Source organism: Wolffia australiana, chromosome 6 (assembly GCF_029677425.1).
Source record: "Wolffia australiana isolate 7733 chromosome 6, ASM2967742v1".
Lineage (NCBI taxonomy): Eukaryota > Viridiplantae > Streptophyta > Magnoliopsida > Alismatales > Araceae > Wolffia > Wolffia australiana.
Window position 1 is genome coordinate 9513543 of NC_135840.1, and position 23868 is coordinate 9537410.

Sequence of the window (23868 nt, forward strand, 5' to 3'; positions counted from 1 at the left end):
AGATAATATGAAGAAGCCCAATACACAACAAGCCCACTATTGAACCCCATTCAAACCTCTTTAAGAACTAGGTCAACTAAATGAAAGAAATGTAGAACATACCCACAACATGAATTTGAAAGATTTTTTTTAAAATATGGGATGGAGGGAAAGTGGATTCATGCTGAAAATCAAGTAAGTCTATCCCCCAAATGTGTAGAATTAAACCCAATGTCTAGGAAAGTTAGGGCACTTCTAGTTAATATTTTCTCACATCTCTTTGTATCTTGGATTTTTGCTCCCAACATGTTGTTGGAGGCCTACTGAATGCAGATTTTTTTATTGTTTCTCGTTATATAGGAGTGTGGTTGAAAGAGTTCAAGTGAGAACATAAATCTTAGAGACAAATCACATGATGTAAGGTAAAAATTATAAATCAGAGCCTTCAAATGATGTATTTAATCCATGATGTATCACATAGACACCACTCGGTACATGCAGTAATCATAAAAAATCATTGATTTGCACCTTGGTTGACACAAATAGATTCATATGGATCAATTCCAATGGTATCTTATTTGACATTATTTTTTTGAAGAAAGCCTCACTTTTAATTGTTTCTTTTAAAGGCAAGTGGTTGATGGTCTCACTTGTTCTTCACGTGTCTTTGCATGTCCCTTCTCTAAATTTAACTTGATTAATCTTTGTTATTAAAGGGCTGCCTTTTTTACCTAAGCTCTCGTGCCAAATCCCCACCAATGTTTTATTATAGCTATATACTAAGAAAATCCCAGATTGTGTTATTTCATTAAAGCTTTTTGTGCAAACATATTAACTAAGTTTACCATATTTGCATCAGATTTTTTGCACTCATCCTTGGTGAATTTGACTTTCTGTCCATTATCACACAACTTGTAGATAAATATAAGTTGTGGTGTAGTCCCTATAACGATAAAGTCATGAATCAAAACACCACGGTTTAATGTGTCCCCTTGACTCAAAATTTCATATTCTCATCACCCAAGCTGAATTTTCATCTATCCAACTATCGATGTGTTTTCAGCCATATAGGATCTCTGTCATTAGCCTTGAGCATCCACTATTAAGGTACCCCCTCCTTATTGACTATATGTCATTTTAAAAAGAGATGGCACAAATTGGTTTTTGACACACAAGCTGCCTAGTTTGAAATTTTTGGTTTAAGTGACGAAAATAAATCAAATTCATCAACAAATTCGTCATCATAGTTTATTCTTGGTAATGCTCTAGCTTCGTATCTCTGTGTGTGATGCATCATGGGTTGATCAGTCCTATATATACATTGATAACACACAAATTCAGTTGTAAAATGATATAAATGTGTTATATGGGGGTATTAAAGTGATTTAAATGCATATTCTCATATGGAATTATCATTTATCTGCACTAGAACCACTTATTGAGCACTAAATCAAAATGAAGTTAATTTGGTGAGTATATGATTTTTCCGATTTTCTTTGGGTATTCTTCCAGGACTTTTTGTTATCAGAATATATTTATACATTTGTCAAAAGGCTTATTTGAGTCATAATATTTTAGATGATAGGTTTCAGCAGGAGATTGGACATTTTGGAGGGAAAAATTCGGAGAAAGAAGAGCCAAAACGAGCATAGAACACGAGGAAGCGTAGGAGAGAGAAAATGGTAAAATGGGGAGACAGCCCACTTCGAACCCTCATATCTCACACTCCACCATTGGATCACGCTCAAATTTTGGTTGTGGGTTGTTCACTTCATCTACTTTCAATCCAACAGTGGAAATTGCCAGAAAATCTCTAGAACTCTTGTAATGAAGGGACAACCAAGGGCAAATGGGGAAGTGACTTTACCCTTTCACCCAAGGTACTTAAACCCTTGTTTCTTTTCTCTCCGGCCATTCTGAAGTCTTCCATACATAGTTGAGCAGACAGAGGAGGAAGTTCTTGGATCAAACAAGGTTCTGAGTTTATTTCATTGCATTTTCGGGTCTTCATTTCTAGATTGTATTCTTCTAAATTGCCTTGGCTTGGGTGAACTGTTCTGGCCCTTTCTAGGAATCGAATCTGATTTTGCTTGAGATGAATATTGAGCCCTGAAAACAAAAATGAACTAAAAATTAGATAGATTTCATTTCGTTCTAGCTTAAAAATTAGACAGCTCCTAAAAACTCTTGAGAAAATTGAATCAGCTCCTATATAGATTATCATTCCCACTTACATTATCTCAGTCCCCACTCTATTTATGATTTCTTGATCTTGATTTCAAGATAAAGAAGCCTAAATAGATTTCTCACAAATAAAATCCTAATTTCTTTTTCCCCATCCTGAGGTTCTTGATGTTCTTGACAAGATCAAGAAATCCTATTATCTTCTATATATTCCTCTCCCAAATTCAGCTCAAAATCCACTAATCAGATTGAACATCTTATTACCTACTAAGCCTCTCTTGGACGATCCCTGATATTCACACTATACATATAAGTATTGGGGTAAATTTATAAATTGAATTGCATAATCTGAATTTCACAATGACAGTGACTAAGGCATCTTAATCACTCAAAAATTCAGTTTATCACACATCCACGCGTGTAGAAAGAAGTGGTACTCATCTGGTGGGTGAAAGAAAACAATACATCATTGTTAAATTTTATATGAATTAATGGGTAATGCACAAAATTTATAAATAGTTGTATCATAGGGTCTTCAAAAACCTTGTATTACACATGAGAATGGAAGGTCTAGAATAACCATTTTATGTGGCTCCATGCCCATATAGCTGACCCTACATTAGCTTCTTCGTTGACCCATGTTACCGTCACCTAAAGGTGTTCCCTTCTCCAGAATTTCATTTTCAAGTTAGCCACGTGGAATTTCACATTATGTACCTTGAGTATCTGAGATCAATTTAGTATCTACATTTCTATTGGATATAATCTATTTCAGCTTGGGTGCCCAAGCTACTGGATTTATCATGGCTTTTATTAGTATAAAAAAAATTAAACTCTTCATAAAAAATGTAAAATATATAAGTCATGGGTGAGTGCGTAAATTCATATATCTGGGTGTGTTGCCTCATGGGTTCCTCCTTGATGTTTCCATGCCCAAAATCTTCATCCATGATGGTGAGTTCATTATTTGATACTTCAACAATTTCTATGCGCTGGAAGTCTTAAGGATATGTGTGCAATGGTGTGACTATGATAAGGTGTTCTTGTAACTAGCATGTTTAACTAATGTGATTCATGCACATGAGATTAAAATCCTCTACTCAAATATTCATGCTAAGTGTAGACTCGTCCTCAGGATTTTTATCAAATAATTCTAAACATTCATAGATCCATAGATTTTTGGTTCAATGAATCATATATGGATATTTCTTTATCAATTGCTGATCGGGAAGAAGAGGACATCACGCTCAACTTAATGGGGAGCTACCCATTACATTTTTATATTTTGTTCATACTTGTTCAACTCTATTATTTTCTCATGTATATTGTTCTCAACTAGAACAAATTGATTGCAAAATTCAGTTTTGTCCATTTATTGTACCCGATAGTAGGTTATTCTTCATTTCTCAGTTCAGTTTTCTCCTTTTTGATTCTCTAATTATTCAATGATCTACAATGTAAGTTTCACTATCCTGTGGGGTGTTACTAACTATTTTTATGTATATTTCTTTTTTTATTGTATTTATTTTTTCTATAAATAAAATAAACTTCCTATAACTTATATCTTATATTGTAATTTTCCCCAAAATTTCTGGTTCTTCTCTTCTATTAAACAAATTGTTATATTATCGATCCATTTATTGCTATCATCTAATTGAGTTGAGTTGAATAATTTTTTTTTTCATTTATAAGACTTTATATTCTTAATTACTACTAGTTACATAAGAACTTTGTATTATCTCACTGTTTTGAGGTCTTTCAATCTTTAATTTATTTTTAACTACTTTGTGTTTAAGCATCAAGCTTTCTATAATGTCTCTCAGTTCCTGTCTGTCAATAAGGTCAAGTGAAGATGAATATTCATTTGACACAGAACCTGAAATCCAAAAGAGGCCGCCAGCATCATCATTACCTTTATTGTCTCCACCAATCAAACAATTATCACTTTGAGCTCAAGTTATGTTATATGCTTGCCTCTTCTTATCTCCCTTGTTTCCCTCATATTTCCTTTAAAATATTTTATTTATCCATTACCTCTCTCTTCTCAAGGAAAAAAAAACCTGACATGTAATGGTTTTTATTCTATAAAAAATATTTGTTCATTTTCTCAAATTTTAGCTCCTTACCTCACTTCTTGAAGCAGCTGCCAAAATTCTTCATGTGTCTGTCAATATCTGATTTTTCCTTTGTCTTGACTGTGCCAACTTGATCACAAGCCTAAGTTCACTTGTCTTTTTTTTTCATTTCATGGGAAATGAGTGACCCAAGTAGCATATCTTCCAGGATTTAATCCAAGTCTTCAATTACCATCACCTTCATGGCCTATTCTTCTAAAAAGAGATGTAAATATATTTGAGTTAAATGTCAATTTTTTAAAACATCTTTCCTGTTGCCTTTATGAAATTCCAGAGCTTGTCTAATCATTCCATTATCTTCTTGATCATCTAACCTTCATTCATCTTGAAAATCTTAAACTCAGTTATTAGAATAGAGAAATTAACAATTCTCACAGGAAAATATTATGCTCATATTGGTCTCATCATTCAAAAATCAAGTTGTAATTACATTATTAGAACATATCTCCATAAAACATTGATATTTTCTGGCAACCTCTCATGACTTTTTTGATCCACAAACGCAATGATTATTCCTAAATGGATAACTATAGTGATATAATTTATTTTTAAGATGAGAGTTCTAATAAGATAATATTATTTAAATAATTATTTTTATTAAAAATAATGATAATTTTTACTCAATAATTGATATATTCCTAATGTATAATTTTATTACCATTAATTATTTATGTTTTTTAAACATACCATGTCCAGGCATATAAAGATTTTGTTTACTTCATCACTAAGCCTACATGACTTCAAAGAATTCAAGAATTTCCTTTTAGAAAAAAGTCCAATTATCATATGTACCTGAATCAATTTGTATTAGTTGGATAATTATTAATGTAAATTCAATAATATTTAACTTGAAGGGGTACCTTTTCTGATTTGTTTGTGCCATGGGTTCTGGTATGAATTGAGTAAAAAAATAAAGGCACATAATTCGATCAAAGTGGGAATCTAAAAACATCAATAAAATAAGAAATTTTGCATAAAATAAAATAATAAAAAATAAAGAGGCATTTTGGAGAATTAGTACATGTGTATAAATTTTATATCCTCTACATCTCATCAGTTTTGGAGTTTTCCCTACTGGGGACTGGCTGAAGCAGATAACTACTGCAAGGTGTAAATGAAAACATGTGGTTCAATAGAAAAAATAGAAACCATGTGGTTCAATGGAGTTTGAGTATCCTTGATGCAACAAAACATCATGATACGTGCAAAATAATCAGCTCCAAGGTAAGTTTCTTAAATATCAAAGTTCCATATTTGATTTTGTCGACAACCAAATAAAATTTCAAAATATGTATATCATTCTCTTTTAATTCATTCCCAAAACTAAACCCTAACTCCCAAACTATTTCTTTCAAATCTCTATGATTTTATTTTTGCGGTAAAATAAAGAGCATATTGCTTTTCCGATATGTATTCCTTTTCACTTCCCTCAGGTTGTTCTGTCAACCTGGAGTAAACAAAATATTAATATTAATAAATTCTGATATCAGAATATTGATTTTATTGAAATTATTTAATCTACTGAAAATGAAACACTTTTTTTCCCCATTTTCTTTCCCTCCATTTTGATAACTCTCTCTCTTTCCTTCCTACAAGCAAATTACAAATCCAATCCCATTATCCAGAGGTTAGACCTCCTACTTCACATATTATGAGAATGGCTTATCTATGGAGAAAATTATAAATTTTTACGTAGTCAAGGTAGTCCAACAACTATAGCCACACCTACAAATACTTCTTTTATTGTCCCTCTTATTATTGATCATTTTTGCCAAGTTCCTGCAGATCATTCTTCTCATTGAATACTTAATTGCATAACTTAAACACAACTATTACTGATTAAACCTAAACACAACTATTCATGACCGCAAGTGGTACCAAATATCAACTGATCTGTTCTCCACTCTATAGAACAACTGAATCTTACTGGTACTACCAAACCTATCCCAAGTATTCTGCTGAGTTTTTCAACAAGGTAAGATTGCAATTAGGAATACTGTTTATCATCCATCTAACAAGGAAACATATGTCTGCATACCCTGAATGACAAATATATGCTCATATTCCTTTACCCAATACCAGTCTATGGAAGATTTAACAGGGGAAGAAGTTCTCGGCAAGACATGCTTTGAGATTGGGCTAAACTCGTATAAAAAAAAGATTTCACTCAATATTTCCTAACATCTTCCTTAGACATGTATACTTAGTTGCATACATGTAGAGTATACAGCGTAAGATACCATTGCTTAGAGCACAGTATCATTCTAAAAGTATTGATAAGTAAATATACATTTATAGGTCACAGTGTCATGATTCTTCCTTTAGCTCATTGAAGTCATAGAAAGCTAATACTGCTATGCATCGGATCAATTTAAGAGGTAAAATACTTGAGCACTTATAAGCTACACAAAGCAACATTACATTTTGTTCATATGCCTTTATTAGGTTCAAATAGCGTCGAAAGTAGATTTGGGGAAAAAATGGGAAGAAATATGCTAATACACCTATTGAGCATCCTATAAGTGTGATTAGCCACTTTTTGGAATTTTCAGCAAGTTCTTTTCTCCTAACAACCAACCAGTCTGTAATGATATTACAATGAATAGAACTCAAATAGTATACCAACTTTATGAGTCATGGATTGAGGAACGATAAAAGGCTAAATCAAAATAGCATGGCCACCGATCTAACATTAATTCAGCTACTTTACTCTTGAACCACCCTCTTTAAATGGGCCTATGATCCAACAAAATAGATGATAATTGGGGCTTGGAGGAGGCTAGCCAGAAATGGAAATGATGCTGAGCTCAACCGTACCTCCAACAGGCCTGGAAGCATACTTCCATGCAAAAAAAGTCAAAACTCCACTTCACCTTTCCATCAGCTCACTGTTCCTCAGAACACTTGCCTAATATTGATATTTACCCTGGAATTCTGAATGTACTCCCTGAGCACAATGTCCTCCTCACCAGTGAGATGGGACACCAAGGCAGAGCAATCAGCATTCTCGTCATCACAGAAAATTCGAGGCACCCCTGCATAAGTCCCACAGATCATGAGACCCAAAGCCGCATAACTAATAATTTCCATCAGCCAAAACAAAAATATTTGAATATCAAAACCCATGTCTGAATTTAAGCTCCCAAGTACATAAAAGTCAAATCTTTGACCCATATCACAAATTAGGATTGGCAGACAAAGGTTAACTCCTCATCGTCATCCCTTGATTTCATTATCTCATTGTCAGCCATGTGCAGCTTGGAAGAATAAGACGATGATAAATTTATCATTAACAGATGGATGATAATGACGATGCCAATGACCCCCCTTGGAAACTGGATGACGATGACAATACACACAATCATAGTACAGGGACGCGGACGGGACAGTTTTTGCGTCTCAGGACGAAAAAATCGTCCTGTCCCCAAGACAGGAGGAACACTGGGACAGAAATTCGTCCCAGGACGAACGGACGGGACAGTTTTTCTATCGTTGGATGAAAAAACCGTCCCGTCCTGAGGTCTCGGACAATGAACGGTATGGGAAGGACGAAAATCCGTCACTTCTGACGGTTGAGATCTTGCCACGTGGCAAGGCACTGCGAGAGGGAAAGAGGGAGCAGATGGGAGGAGAGAGAGAGAGACGGAGAGGGAGCAGGTGAGAGGAGAGAGTTCGAGAGGGAGAATGGGAGAGAAGGCGAGAGAGTTCGAGAGGGAGGTAGAGAAGGAGAGAGAATGAGGGTGAGAATGAAGGTGGGAGAGCATGATAGAGAGAGAATGAAGGTGGGAGAATGGGAGAGAGGATGAGAGTGGGGGAGGAAGAGAGGGAGAGCGTGAGAGAGGGTGAGAGTGACGGAGGGAGAGAGGAGAGTGAGAGAACGAGAGGGAGAGAGGAGAGTGAGAGGAGGGAGAGGGGGTGAGAGAGAGAGGGAGAAAACGAGAGGGAGAGATTGAAGGAGGGAGAGGGGGAAGTGAGAGAGAGCCGGTGACAGTGCACTGGAGGGGGTGGAGGAGGGGGAGGGGCAGAGAACCAGAGTTTAGGGCATAAAAAAGGGTTAATTTTTTTGTCCGGGACGAGGGACGGGACGATTTTTATTCTGACGGGACAAATATGGCAGACTCGGGATGCTGACAAACTGTTTCGTCTGCGGATGAATTCCTGGACAGGACAGTTCGGATGAATCTGAAATATACGGACGCCAGACAGGACGATGCTCGTCCCATCCCGTCCATCGTCCATGTCCCGGACAATCCAGAGCTATACGCACAATTAAACACTATTTCTTAGTTTGGAACCTGATGGATGATGATGACAATGATGCTTACAGCTGACAGAAACTGGATGATGATAACAATGGCACTATGCCATCAGTAGATGGATACCGCTGACGAGGATGATGACAAGAATACAGCAGCATTGTCATCGTCACAGTCATCAGAAATTCCAAACCATATCACTAATCTGAGTTTTCAACCATGGCTTGAGCCATGGACACTAGGAAGAAGACAAGGAGCTCACCATGGAAGCATTGTCTTGCCTCCCCTGCCATAAGAACAACGTCCCCGCTCCTTAAGAACATTGCCAGAGGAGGATCATCTCTTGTCTTCCCTCCAAGGAGGAAGATGGCCTTGCATCCGAGGCTGAACAAGGAATGTGATCATAGAGAAATCTGGGGGAAGAAGAACAATGGCTGAGAAGGCGAGAATTACCTCACCTTATGCTCACAATGGGCTTGCTCCAGTCAGCCTCCATGTCGTCAAGATGCCCACCCAGCATATCACCTGGATAGATGGTGAGTACCCAGATTCAGATCTCCATGAACATGCGAATTGGATTTAAGTATCGGTGTCAATCATAACAATTGAAAGATGATAATGATGATGAAGAGTCATCATTGTCATTGTCATCAATCAGTTGATGATGAATCATCATCATGGGTCAGTGTAACTTCCAATACAAAACATGGATAACAATGATGATGATGATAAGATTTGGGGATGACGATGATAAATCAATAATTGCCTGCCTACACTAGTTCAGCGCCAACAATAACAGTGAAAAGTAGACTATGGCAATGACAATTATGAATCTGTCAACATCCTTTTGTTCATCATCCATTGGTTGATTACAAATCATCATCATCATTTATCCAAGCCCACACATAGATCATGATGAGGATCCATCATTCTCCGCCAACACCAAGCATCAGCGATGACAATGGAGAGTGGACAGAGACGATGACGATGACAAAACCTTCATTATCCTTGTCATTTTCTTCCATATGTTCATAAGAAATCATCATTGTCATTCATCCAAGCCCAAACATAGATGGCGACGATGAGATTCAAGGACGTCAACGATGCTTTCGTCATCTACCGACGAACCTTCCCGAATTGCATGAAGCACCTACTTGGTCCAAAGTAGTTAACAATAGCGGCTTCAGGGGAGAATTCCTCCCCCAGAGGCATAGCAGGCACAGCCAGCTTCTTCGCCAGCAAGCAGAGCACCGAGGGAATCTCCCTGTGGGGTAGAGAGATGTCATAGCTCCTCTGGAGATAAAACCAGTACCCACAAAGCCAAACCACATCAATCCAATGAAGAAACCAGTATAATTTCAATAAATCTTTGAAATTTTGAAATTTTGAAATTTTGAAATTTTGAAATTTTGAAATTTTGAAATCAACCTTGGACCAATCAAACTGCAATCCCAACGTAGACCACCGGAGCTTCCTCAGCAATGTCACAGCAGGCGCAATGATCTTACAGAACTGCCCATCTCTATCATCTTCCCCAACGAAGCTGTGGCTATTAGACTGCAAATTATCAAATTCAAATTTCCCCAATAACTTGTTCTTCCGAGCTGCATCAAGAAGGCCAACCAAAGGACCGTAAATAGCCGTATGATTGGTCCTGTTTGGGGGCTCTGGGAATGAAGCCAGACTCTCCCTCAGCAATTGGCACTGCTCTTCTACGTTCAGAGCTCTGGGAATGAAGAAGAACCCTAAACCCATAATCCATATCAATCGAGGAAAACAGATGAAGAAATCGATAAAATTTGGCTAAGATTTCCCTACCCGGTTTATCTCGGAAGCAGAAGATGGGATCAGTAACACCTGGGCTATGGAATCGAACAATCCCGGGAGGCAGTTCGCCGCAGACATGGAAATCGTTGAGAATGGCAGCGAAATCGATTACTTGGGTCAAATCGGTTTTGAGGGCAAGAGCATCACGCTTCTGCCTAGATTGAAAGAGGGCCGGATTATCGATTGAGGAAGACGAATTGGGTGAATTGGGCGAGGATAGAACATACCTTCTTCTGGAGGATGAATTTTTTGATTGAATGGTCTTGTAAAGCTTGTAGACTTTCTCGGCCTTTCTGAAGGCCGTCCTCTCCTCTTCCCCGGGTTGAAGATCGGCAGTGGAAGCGCTTGCATCGTCGTACATCGCCAGAAAACTTCAGATATTGCAACTCGTGTAATTTTTATATACGACTATCCTCTTATACTGATGAATGGTAGTATGAACTAATTCCTAAAATTTCATGTATTATGAGCAAAACTTTTAGATTTTTAGATGTATCATGTCAATGTTAGTTAGGAAGAATACTAATTCGTCTCTGTACATCTCATTCCAGAACTCATCTAGAAGTTTTAAATACTAATTGTGATACAATGTAAAAAGAAATTTGGTTGAAGTGTGCATCAATATTTACCTGATAGATAGTGAAAAGGATCCAAGTTTGACCCTGAAAACCCCTAACAAGAAGTTAAAAATAAAAGAATACGAGGAAGATGGGTGGATGTTTGTTCCTACAATGATATGATGAATGTCTCAATTCTTCTACATTTTGTGATGCAAACATCATTTCCCGAGAAGCTAAGATATATTGGTTCTTCAGATCTAATAAAATGACATGAAGTATTAGGAAAGGAATTACGAAGTGAAGATGAATGTTATGAAGTCAATGAAGATGAATCTGCTAAGAAGTCAATGAAGGCGCGAGTGAGCGGGAGCGGAGTCACGGATAAAGAAGATTCAGATTCATCATAAGAAAGTTCTGTTGTTTTGAACATAAGAAGTCACAGCGAATGAAGAAAAAAGAAACCCGGAAACGATCGTTCCCGTTGGCCTACTTTACTTTAGGATAAATCATTGATGTCTAACCTTCGTAACATTGATTTTTTAAGTTCATCTTCCTCTTCTTTGTAATACTATTTACAAAGACACCTATAATTGAATGGCTTCGTAACATTGATTCTGTGGTTAATAAGATTTTTTAAGTTCTGTAAAGTTTAACATTGATTTGTGGTTAATAAGATCGGGCGGGCTGGTTGAGAAGGCGTGAAGTTTACGAGCGGGAGCGGAGATAGGTTCTGCAAGAAGTCAGGACGAATGAGATATATACCTACACGGTGGGTGTATCCTTGAGCGGATCCCACGCCCCAAGACTAAGGCGCGTAGCGAAGTCAAAGTCAATGCTTAAGCTTGAGAAGCTTCTGGCGCGTCCGTCAAACTAACTGGGATAAGCGTATTGAACCAGACGAAACAACAAGCGATGAAACAAAAGACAGATAAAGCCTTTGTTTGAACTATAAGAGACAAGTAAGCTTCTCCAGTAAGGCGCGAGTGAGCGTTTAGGAGCGGGAGAGAAGTGACGGAGCGAAGGTTACGAAGTCAATTAAATAAATAAAGTTATGAAAGGTTACGATGAATCATGGATAGCACAGATCAAAGCACAGTCGAATTATCATTCCCGGCCTCTAAAAAAAATATGGGTAAGTCATGGTATTGTTTTAGTCTAATACTTGTTGTGGGAATAGGTTATTCCTTTTTTAATCAGAACAAACTACCTGTCAATTATATACACTAAAAGGGGAATTCCTGTTTGGAGAAGAATCATATAAAAAGGTTTCTTTTATATGATATGAGCATACAAAAAATCCGGTTGTGAGCGTGAATATTAAGATGAATACGCCGGTTATGAGATTTACTTAAACGGAGACGGTTCAGGCTTATCCAGGTCAGCCCTTCTCTATGGAAGCCATTATGTAAACATAACCTAACATTCTAACGAATGCCTCTTATCTGTTTCTCGTCGTATATTTACATAATTAAGCTTTTCATTCTTACCAGTTTCGCTGTTCAGGTTACGAAGTAACTGCAAGAACTTGCAGAGCGCGGACTTTATACACTGAAAGATTCATTCATTCTGAACTGGTCACTGCTGCTTTTCAACTTTGTTTGATTTTAAACCAGTTCACTCGACTTAGCAGCCACCTTACTAACAGTTAGTTGTTTATAATGGACAACAAATTCAGCTGTGTTCCTTCGGGCTCAGTTTACTGCGGGACGGCGTTCTGTAAGTTTAATCTTCTTCTGAATCTTCATTGACTCGCATTTTATTGCTTGCCAAAGATCCTACTTCTACAATTGGTAGGTCACCGAGTTATTCAACTAAGTCGTGTTTTCCGTGGTTTTCCAATGTTACAACTTTCGTACCAATTCGATTGATCCGGAATGGATCGGTTAAACATTCAATTAGGGAGTCCGGTCTTTACTCTTCTGTGTGGTATTCATTCTTGTTCGGCTCTTGGAATCATATCCAGTTGGAACAGCTCGGGTGGGAATTGAAGGCGCGGAAGCGGTGAATATATTAAGATGAAGGCGCGCGTGAAGATGAAGGCGCAGAAGCGGTGAATATTAAGATGAAGACGAGCGTGAAGATGAATCTGAAGATTCAGAAGAAGTGTAGAAGTCAAACTCCACTCCCATTTTAGAGTGGAAATCCATCGCGTCGTGGCCTGTAGGTCTTGTCGTTGAGCACGTAACCAAAGCCACGCCACCACTATCTATATATGATTCTTTTTTTCGAACAAGAGGCTGGGCGCATCTAGGATTGACCTAGAATTATGATTTATTTCAGAACCTTCCCTCATAAAAAAAATATGGAATGACGATTGGGTCCAGGAGCCTGCTGAGCCACAAGATCTCCCTCTTTTAATCGATCAGATAGAGGTTCTGATTTATAATAATTTGACTTTGCTTTTTTAAGAAGTCTAATATAAATAAACAAAGAAGGGGCGAAGCAAATAACTTAAGAATAATTCTTTAACAATTCCCGAAGCAAAAGTCAAGCTATCACGGTCATGTTTATTATTTCCGATATTGAAAGGAAGGAGGATCAAGGTGGGAACCGTAGTTGTTTCATTTGAAGCTGCACCGGTGATCTCGATCGGTACGAAGTAGTTGATTTCAGCCGAGAAGACCAGGAAAAGGAAGGATAAAGAATGTTATATATCTCAGGAGCTAAATCAGTTCCTGATGAACAAGTAAGAATTGCATCAACTAAAATTGAAGGAATTGGACCTAAAAAAGCCATTCAGGTTCGTTATCGATTAGGTATCAGTGGGAACATAAAGATGAATGAGTTAACCAAGTATCAGATCGACCAAATTGAACAAATAATAGCTCAATATCATCTTGTTCATTGGGAATTGAAAAGGGGAAAACCATCTCCTTTTCAATTCCCTTCTGCTCTGCCCACTCTCCGTTCACACAGTTATCAAAGCGGAGGAAGGGTGGGCAGCCGGTACCACGAGCCCTCTGTCCCACACATCTATCCAGAAGCAAGTGTAGTTCAACGGTTCCACCGAATGCTCCTATCTCTCGGCAAAGATCATGTGAGTGTGCAGTTATGCTTCGGATGCTTCGCCATGGACGACCCAGTTCCCGTTCTTTTCCGGTGCACTCGCTTTGTATCTCCGACACACAAGGAAGGACGCGGTGGGAAGCAGCCCTAGCCTCTGTCTGGCCGATCATTCCGCTGGCATCTCGCATACGACTGAGATTTACTTCTGGCAACAAGGCGCAGAAGCGATGAATATGAGGATTCAGACGCGAGTGAGCGAGCGAGCGGGCATGAGGAATTTATGAGCAGGAGCAAGGGAGTGAGGAAAAATAACATAGAAAGAAATGGGAATAGACTTTATCATTTAGCACAGGCATACACTTGAGCACTGCGGTTCGGGTCACAGCAATTCCGTTACTATACTAAATAAAGCTGGTCAGGTGCGAGGTGGAGCATGCATATATTTATTAGAAAAAAGATGTTTCTCCAGCGGTTAAAATGGGAAGCAGTGAGTAGAGATTCCCTTCACCATATAAAGAACCTCCTTCCCCCGCCGTCTTCCGATCCGCCAGAGTATACAATGAAAACTTCCGGACACTCATGTCCGATTGTGAGATTGCCTGTTGAACGTCTGATGGCACATTGCTCCAACCTGAGCTATGCAACAACGAGATCCACCTTGATCCTTGCCGGATGTGCTTGACGATCCCCCAACATACGCTAACTTGGGGACTTCTGACTCTAGCTGTTCCAAGAGTCTCCGCTAGTTGAACCGCGTCCAGTAGACTCCCTGTTCTGCTCATCCCCTTCGTCAGATGTTTGATCGGGATATTATAACCTAGGTCCCTAAACTTGGAATGGATGGCGGAGCGTAGGTGGCAAGCTGTTATATGGATATGGTGCTTTACTCGTAGACGCTTCCCCAGCTCTCGCAAGAATTGTTTGGGAGCCATCCTTGGAGGGACTTCCCGAATTACCGTACCGGGGAATTCTACCGTACTCCGTGCAGCTATGGTTATTGATCCTGCGAAGCCTACCCAAAGGTTCAGGCCAGATTGTAAGAACTGGGTGATACGTTTTTGTATTTCTATGAGAAGCTCTACGGCACCCACGATTCCCAGTAGTCGGCATATCGTGCGTAACAAATTCTTATTAAGTAATTGGTTTTTAAAGGGGCCAGCTTACGGGACAGGCGTCTCTCTGACCTGATAACTAATATCGCCTCCCTGCCCAGCTCTATTAGCAGGCCCCTTCTTTTGCAAAACTTTAAAAGGTATCTCATGGCCAAATTTTGATTAAAGTGTTCTCTACCATAAAATTCGGCCTTTGGGGTCAATCCGGCGGCTTCTATGAGGAAGGCGGCACAAAGGAGGCTCGAGGGCTTGTTAAGGAAGGCAGCAAGGCGCGTAGCGTTTAAGGAGCTGATAAGGTTACGAAGTACGCCTATAACCATTTGTAAACTCACTGAATCAATGTTACGAAGTATAGGTTCTTTACAAGTAAATCTTCATAAAAGTAAATCTCATAACCGGAGAATCCCTTCCTAGATTCGGAAATTCCTAGTTTTATAAAAGCAGCGTTCCTTTAACCACGTCTGGATTATTCGATCGCTTTCGCCAGCAAGATAATTCTAAAAGGAGATGTTCCGCAGGAGCCTCATCTGGTCAACGCAGATTAATCCCTATCCCCTAGCTTTGGGCTTTGGCGGGGACTCCTCAGTTAGAGTCTTGCAAACAAAGGTAGAACCCGCACATCAAGGTGTCTTTGTTAGTCATAGCCTTCTCGTCTTAGCACTGTAGACTTTCCGGAGTCCTTTTGAAAACCCTGAAAATAGCAGGATGGCCTTTGTCTTGATGGCAAGACTTCCAAAAGGGGCCAATAAAAGTCAGTAACTAAGGTTCTATGATTATCTATGCGATTTCGTGTTCCTATTGTTTATTTTGGAAAAGTGAAAAAATACACCTATAACTCAAACACACCTATAAATACACCTATAACTCAAACACACCTATAAATACACCTATAACTCAAACACACCTATAAAATACACCTATAACTCAAACACACCTATAAATACACCTATAACTCAAGTCAATCAACTCCTTTCTCAGTCCTATTCCAATGAATGAATACCTGTTAGAACAAACCATTCTAAAAAGATTATGAATGTTTTTTCTCGAAAAGTTAATAACTCCGCATTTCTTAATCGCTCGGAGCGAGCGATAGCCTCCTCTTATTTTAATCGCTCAGAGGTTGATGCGATTCATTGTAAAAAATGACATGTTCATGGTTTTGTTTTTTAATATATGTTTTTTACCCCGGCATGTTAGGGAATGAGGATTTTTTCCCCTAAAGAGAGCCAAGAGTTATAGGTGTATTTTTTAAGTAATACTATTTTTTATCTATGTGATTTTGGGTTTTTACAATGAAGATTCCAAATTCGTAAAATTTAGGGCTTGTAACTGAATCAGCGGATAAGGTTATCCGAAGGTGATGCCTAGGATAATTATTCGAAGGTTCTGCAAGAAACACAACATCTTCATTAAGATTAAGATAAGGAGGTATCGATCAGATATGAGACATGGCCCAACATTTTAGAATGCCGTCAGCAGATATCCTGGCTGAAGCATCAATCAGATTGCGCGGTCAGTAATGGACCTTTGACCAAAGCCATCATATCTAGGAAAAGTCGCAGACGAGAGAGACGTTCTGAAAGAAAACGATAAAATATTAAAGAAGGGCATAGTTACATGGTCTAAAAAGAGAATGTCTCACTCACATAGCGACATTTTAATACCAGGTTTGGAGAAGGGGTGACTTCAGGTGCGAATTTATGAGCAGGCGCGGAAGTAGTGAATATATGATATGATGAATATCTCAATTCTTCTACATTTTGTGATGAAAACATCATTTCCCGAGAAGCTAAGATATATTGGTTCTTCAGATCTAATAAAATGACATGAAGTTTTGGTATACCTTAATGCTTGAAGGGATTTATAATACATTTCATTGAGATGAATATCATCTGGTTATGAAAAGTGGTTGTAGGGACTCATTATGATAACTATGAGTCCTTCATTTTAGTACTAATAGAAATTAAGTTTTAGGGTTTAGGGTTTTAGGGTTTAGGGTTTAGGGTTTAGGGTTTAGGGTTTAAGGTTTAGGATAGGGAAGGTCGTGCAGTCCAGTCCGATTTTTTCGCCCGGTGTGTGATTTTTTTGATCGCACAAAAAGCGCACACCAATGTGCGGTCCGATTTTGTGTGACGAAATCGAACCGCACATCGCACAAAATCGGACAAATGAAGGAAGAAGAGGGACATGCTCTAGACTCCATCTCCTTCACAATTCCCATGGCTTCTTCCACTCTCCCAGCCTTGGCCAGCACGTCTACCATGATCCCATACGTGACCTCGTCCGGCTCGCACTCGTCCCTCGATCATCCACCCATAGAGCTCCCTTGCCTTTGGCAGATTCGGCTCCTTCCCCGACCCTTCTATCAGTATGCAGAACGTCTTTGAGTCGGGGGCAAACCGATGGGACATTTCGTCGAACAGGTGTTGTGTTCTTCTTACGTTCTTGGACATGGATAGCGCACTGAGTAGGCCGTTGAATGCTGCCAGGTTTGGCGCCACCCCGTGCTTGTCCATCAGGTTGAAGGTGTAGATCGCTTCATCTGCTACAAAACACATAACACATTTCCCCCCCATTCAATCGAGGAATTTCCCCCAAATTTAAGGCGATTACCCATTTGAGAATTCCCTTGAAGTGTTCTCTTGAAGATTCTTCCCGCTCTCCATCTTCATCCCCCGGAGAGCAGAAACCCCCTCAAGAGGCTGTTCCTAAGGCCATCTCTGGTAATTTTACATTTCTATTTTCTACGCTCTCGCGTAGTTCCTCATGATCATCGCGTGATCATCGCCGCAGCTCGCAGACCCATAATCTATTATTCAAGAACAAAGAAAAAAAGACCGGCCCAAAACCGCACAATCGCACCGCACAGGACCTTGGCCAATGTGCGGTGCGATTTTATATAACGCTGTCCGATGTGTGGTCCGAAAATTCGAACCGGACCGCACATTGGCCTAAAATCACACCGGTTGCACCAAAGAACCATCCCTAGTTTAGGGTTTAGGGTTTATGGTTTAGGGTTTATGGTTCAGGGTTTAAAGATTGAGATAGATAGATATACAGATATTTATATAAGGGAGAGATTTATATACTTAGAGATACAGATAGATAGATATACAAAGAGATATACATATATACATAAGTATAAGAGAGACACAAAGAGAGAGAGACAGAGAGAGAAAGAGAGACGCAAAGAGAGAGAGAGACAGAGAGAGAAAGAATGATAGAGAGACAAAGAGATAGAGGGAGAGAGAGAGAGACATAGACATAGACAGATACGGAGAGAGAGATGGACATAGACAGCTATGGAGAGAGATAGACATAGACATAGAAAGATATGGAGAGAGAGAGAAACATAGACATAGACAGATACAGAGAGAGAGAGAGAGACATAGACATAGATAGACGGAGAGAGAGAGACATATGCAAGACAGATACAGAGAGAGAGATAGACATAGACAGATACAGGGAGAGAGAGATATAGACATAGACAGATACGAAGAGAGAGAGAGAGAGGCATAGACATAGACAGATACGGAGAGAGAGACAGTGTCACACAGTCAAATCCTGAGCTAGGTCTCTTGCTCGAATGTGGCATGTGCCGGCCTCAGTGCTCGGAGCAAAACACTGAGCAACATTGATCTCTCACAGCGGAAATCTTTGCAAATGCTTAAGATCGCATAGAAAGGATTAGAGGAGATGGTGGGGACGCAGCCCCGTCAGGGAATAGGGTCATTGCATTCATATCATTAAAAATTACATCGTAGTTGGGACAACTACATGGGGGAAGAAGAAGGGTGATACAAACGAACGAGACGCGACGCCTTTTGCCAAGGTAGTGTCGCCACTCCACCTCGAGGCTGCCACTCCGCGCGCACGCACTCGCTCTGCTGCTACACATGTGCCCCAGGCTGGGCGCCGCACGCCCGCGGGCGTGGCGATCACACACGCCACCCCTACGTTGACAATCACACACGCCACCGGCACCCGCATCGACACCCTCGCGTGCAGTCTGCACGACGCCGCCGCATTCGATGCCCCAAGCTGGGCACTGTGCACCTAGCACTACCCGCGGGAACGCTTCGCGCCCTGTATACCACCTCGGCACTCTTAGTGTTCCACATGCCTTAGTCTCCTAGCGAGATATCTCCCTACCCCGTGCCCCCCACACGCAATGCGCAAGCTGCACAGCACCCCGCACGACTCCGCGCGCTGTACCCGCGGCATGTCGCCCGGCTTGCGCATCCTGCGTCTGCACGCAGCGCTTCCCACTCCCATGTGGCGCTTGGCGCTTGCGCATAGCATTGGCGCCTGCGCGTGGCGCTTGGCGCTGGCTCGCGGCACTGACATTACATTTCATTTCGGTCAATCATTTCTACGGCATTACATTTGGGTCAATCAGGATTTTCCTTTTATCTCCCGCACAAAATCTTTGTATGTAGAAGGTGGCCAATTTCCACACTCCTCTCGCTGACGCCACCATGGCTTCGCCTCGTCCGTGAGGAAGTAGCTAGCACACAACACTTTATTTTCATCTGAAAGTTCTTTGTTCCCAAAATATCGGTCACAGTCGTAGAGGAAGTCCACCACAGCGTCTTCCCTACGGGGCATGTTGAACTTCGGTGGCGGGAGTGTCAACTTTTCTCCAATGTCGATGTTGGAATGGCTACTAGGGTGCAGCGCGCGAAGCTGCTGGAAATTTTTTCCATCTATCTATTTAACTTCGCGGCCCTTGGTGCTCGTGCGTAGCGTTGGCGCCCGCGCGTGGCACTTGGCGCAGGCTCGCGGTGCTTGGCACACGCGCGCTCACGCCTGTCGGCCTGCACGCCCAGCACACGCAGACTTCACCTGACATATCTCGCCTTGGGCACGGACGGGCATGCGCACCATCTGTAATGTATCACCACGTACAGGGGTGATGGCCTGAAAGATCAGGTTTGGGCATCACTACACATAATGACTCTGTCCTTTAATATCGTGAGTCTACAATGCGAACATACCCTCCCAATAAGCACGTAGGCCTCTGAGCAGGGAATGCCGCCTAGCTAGGGGCCTAACACATAGACAGAGAGAGAGAGAGAGAGAGAGAGAGAGAGAGAGAGAGAGAGACAGAGACAGAGACAGAGACAGAGACAGAGAGACAGAGAGACAGAGAGACAGAGATAGAGACAGAGACTAGGACAGACATAAAGACAGATGCACAAACATGGAGAGATTAAAAACACAACATAAAAAGATAGAAATCGATAGATAGGTAGATAGATAGATGTGAGAGAGAGAGAGAGATAGACAGAGACAAGGACAGACATAGAGACAGATGCACAAACATGGAGAGATTAAAAACACAACATAAAGAGATAGAGATCGATAGATAGATAAATAGATAGATGTGTGTATGTGTGTGTGTGTGTGTGTGTGTGTGAGAGAGAGAGAGAGAGAGAGAGAGAGAGAGAGAGAGAGAGAGAGAGAGAGAGAGAGAGAGAGAGAGAGAGAGTCAAAGGTCAAAATCTTAGTCGATGAGGATAAGTTTCGGGCCGAACACTAGTGTTGGGCCAAATAAAATTAGGCCACGGCCCGAGAATCGCGGCCGTTGAATGAACGGCTGCGATTAAGTGAGACTTTGGAGCATATAAATAAACGGCTAAGACGGCGAAGAAATATCCAGCAAGAAATGGCGTGCCGAAGCGTTCTTCGCTCGGTGCTCTTGCCGGAGCCATGGCGCTCGCCTTCCTCCATCGCCGGTCTCTCCTCCTCCACTTCCCCCCCATTCAATCGAGGAATTTCCCCCAAATTTAAGGCGATTACCCATTTGAGAATTCCCTTGAAGTGTTCTCTTGAAGATTCTTCCCGCTCTCCGTCTTCATCCCCCGGAGAGCAGAAACCCCCTCAAGAGGCTGTTCTTAAGGCCATCTCTGGTAATTTTACATTTCTAGTTCTGTGTTTTGTAGCAGATGTTTCGTCTGATTGATTCGTTCTTTTTAAGATAAATCGAGCTTTTTGGTATTTTCCGTTTGTTTGGATTATAGGATGGGTTTATAATTTGGCTGATTAGTTCCAACTGTGGAAGCTGCGGAATCTGCTATTGGGTTTTCCATTTTACGTCGAAATATGTTTGTCTTCAAGGGTTGTAGACAATTACCGGTCGTTGAGAGGCTGAATTATTTACTTGCGAGTTTTATTTATTAAAATTTTGATTTTTTTGTTGCTCTTGCGAACCATCTTTATGTCTCCGGACATTTGATCCAGAAGTGTCCAAATGGGAGGGAAGGAACAGTTACACTACAAATATTGTTATGGGGGGAACTGTTACAGATGATTCCACTGATGAATGGCGTTCTCTTGATCAGAAGGTTGGTTTCTTGGCTGACTTTGATTTTTTTATTCAGTGGTTATTCAGTGAAATTTATTAGAAGTATTCTTTAACTTGAGGAAACAATCGAGGTTTGAGAGATTGAACAAATCTATTTGTGAATGGTATTTTTGGATGTGGCTGAGGGGAAGTCATTCTAGGCAGTCTGTTTTTGAATTGCATCTTCAACGTGGCTTGTTCATCCAATAATTCCATTGACATTTGATGTTTATGTCGTATGTCAGATCTTGTGGCAAAATTATGATCAAGTTTTCTGAGATCTTCATAACTTCCCCTCATGAATACCCAATGAATTATAGCTCATTCAACAGTCGTCATGATAACACAATCTACTACTCACCACTTAATTGCATGATCGATGCTTTTCTTCTAATCTTTTCTTGGACTTGACTATGCAGGTAAACTCATACCCGACCGTAAGAGGTTTTACCGCAATTGGAACTGGTGGAGATGATTTCATCCAATCTATGGTCGTAGCGGTGGAATCTGTCCTGCAGAAGCCAATTCCCGAGGTCAGTAGCCTGCCCAATCATGCATTTATGGTTATGCCTTGATCATTATCCTCATGATCCGTACAATCATTATCAACAACCATTAGGGTCATATAAACAGCAAATTTTCCTCCCGGGGCAAATACGTCTCTGTAAACATCGGGCCGATTCAAGTGGTCTCCAGTGAACAAGTAAGAATATTTAACAATTATGTAATATCTCAATTAGCTCTGATGAATGAATTATTGGTTTTACAGGTCCAAGCTATATACAACGCCATGAGGCAGGACAACCGAATGAAGTATTTTTTATAGCGCGATATAATGATGATGATGACAACAAAAATGATGATGATGATGATGATGATGATGACGACGACGATGCTAGAGTGATTCATCTTTCTTCTGGCACCCACAATGAAGAGTCATGGAACCATCATCCAGTGTTAACTCACCCAGTTTCTACAATGTAACACTATTGATCGGGGTATCATTTCCAAAATTATTTTTTTCTGCCAATTTATTTTTCTCTAAGTGGCTTTTAGAGAGATTTGGAGAAAGAATGGACCACCCTTCATGCAAGAGGCTAGGGCTAGAAAGTCAATGACCCTTCCAGGCTGTGTGATCGAGAAGCTTCTCAATCTGATTGTTTGATTAAATATGAGGTTTGATAATTGACCTGAGTACAAGATTGCTCATATCTTCTCAAATTTATCGACAGAGCTCGTTGGGTAAATCATTGATGAATCTGAGAGGCCCAACTTGGCATGGTAAACCAGTGGCTTAGGAATGATGTGATCCATCCTTGACGTATGATAGGTTTTATTTTCACCTGTGTAGGTTATTTACTAGCATATAATGTTTCATAGAGGAGATCAAGCGCTATATCTCCTTTATATCTCCTGCATAGGTTATTACGGAGATCATGTCCTCTCCTTATTGTGCCTATTGAAATCCAAATAATCAATTAAAGTCATATCCTTTTATTTTAGTGTAGAATTCAATAAGACTCAGTAATGCCAATAAAAGTATAACTATTTCTCCATCTCTATTCTTCTGGATAGAGTGCAATCTTACTCCCTTGAGTTTTCTCACTCTTCATAAGTCACGAAGCCTGATTTTATAACATTACTTACTCACAGATTATATTTTAAAGGAATAGAATGTACTAACCTATTTGCTTTTTACTCCCATAGATAAATTTGACTTGTTCATAACTAAGTAAATTATTCCGTTATCACTAGAGAATAATCAGTTGAATTAATGTATAATAGATGCTTAACACCAGACATGAGAGAGATGTGCAATGGTGAATTAAAAATCTAGTCCTGGTATAACTCTTATATTAGTCTGTAGAGTCCTAAATGAGCTGCTCAATCCTCAATACTAAATTTTGATTTGGGTAAACATATTGCAAACCAGAGTAACATGTCCATACTATGTTAGAAAGTCTATAAATGAGGGAAAAAACCAAATTTGGTCAAATTTGGTCAAATTTGATAAATCTTCACCTTCTTTCAGTTTGAACCTGAAAATTTTAGGCCCTAAAGTTCATGATTAATTTACTAATGCATCAAGTTTTACACCAGTTAAAAGACAGTTGGTCTCACAAGTGTCAGGGCCAACTTTAGAATGTAAAACCTGACTATTATTGTCCAAAAATACTCAAATATCCCCACAGGATAAAATATATTAGGAAAATTTATTTGATAGTAAAAGAATAAAATTTAAGTCAATAATCGAGATATTTTTAATGCTGAAAAAAATATTTTTTTCATAAAAGGTCAATGAACTAAAGTGAGTTGTTCATAAACTGAATAGTCTAGTCCATATCAGAAAGTGGAGAGTCAAAAAACTCAAACACTTTTGTTATAGAGAGTTGTAGCACAACCTGAAGGTATCATCTGTCAGACTGAAAAAGATAGAAATCTATCATCACATGTAAGTTGTGG

At 40.0% G+C, this 23868-nt stretch overlaps 2 protein-coding genes and 1 pseudogene across 4 annotated transcripts; 1 reads left to right on the forward strand and 2 right to left on the reverse strand.

The window, feature by feature from the left end:
• Positions 1-6878: 6878 nt before the first annotated feature.
• On the reverse strand, positions 6879-10777 carry LOC144704750 (oxidoreductase, 2OG-Fe(II) oxygenase family protein). Its single transcript, XM_078577276.1, has 7 exons — positions 10609-10777; positions 10373-10536; positions 9983-10299; positions 9709-9847; positions 9013-9079; positions 8817-8938; positions 6879-7333 (listed from the first exon to the last, which is right to left on the reverse strand). Exons 1-7 carry the CDS (start codon positions 10740-10742, stop codon positions 7194-7196), a joined length of 1083 nt encoding a protein of 360 aa, XP_078433402.1. The 5' UTR covers positions 10743-10777; the 3' UTR covers positions 6879-7193.
• Positions 10778-13670: 2893 nt separating this feature from the next.
• On the reverse strand, positions 13671-15467 carry LOC144704668 (uncharacterized; annotated as a pseudogene).
• Positions 15468-20721: 5254 nt separating this feature from the next.
• LOC144704667 (phosphoribosylformylglycinamidine synthase) lies at positions 20722-22435 on the forward strand. 3 transcript variants are annotated; one of them, XM_078577165.1, is made up of 5 exons: positions 20722-20971; positions 21303-21406; positions 21825-21938; positions 22025-22108; positions 22175-22435. In XM_078577165.1, exons 1-5 carry the CDS (start codon positions 20728-20730, stop codon positions 22229-22231), a joined length of 603 nt encoding a protein of 200 aa, XP_078433291.1. In that variant the 5' UTR covers positions 20722-20727; the 3' UTR covers positions 22232-22435. The 3 variants fall into 3 exon arrangements, with proteins under 3 accessions (XP_078433291.1, XP_078433293.1, XP_078433292.1); XM_078577167.1 differs by having other exon boundaries at positions 22039-22108; XM_078577166.1 differs by having other exon boundaries at positions 21306-21406.
• Positions 22436-23868: the final 1433 nt, after the last annotated feature.

Bases quoted from the DNA above. Each gene is read 5' to 3' on its own strand.
- LOC144704750 (XM_078577276.1), bottom strand. From the start codon at position 10,742: ATGTACGACGATGCAAGCGCTTCCACTGCCGATCTTCAACCCGGGGAA. The intron at 10,300-10,372 runs GTAGGGAAATCT...TTATGGGTTTAG, and splicing joins CTGCTTCCGAGATAAACCGG to GGTTCTTCTTCATTCCCAGA. The intron at 7,334-8,816 runs GTGAGCTCCTTG...GGACTTATGCAG, and splicing joins GGCAAGACAATGCTTCCATG to GGGTGCCTCGAATTTTCTGT.
- LOC144704667 (XM_078577165.1), top strand. From the start codon at position 20,728: ATGGCGTGCCGAAGCGTTCTTCGCTCGGTGCTCTTGCCGGAGCCATGG. The intron at 21,939-22,024 runs GTCAGTAGCCTG...AACAACCATTAG, and splicing joins TGCAGAAGCCAATTCCCGAG to GGTCATATAAACAGCAAATT. The intron at 22,109-22,174 runs GTAAGAATATTT...TTGGTTTTACAG, and splicing joins AAGTGGTCTCCAGTGAACAA to GTCCAAGCTATATACAACGC.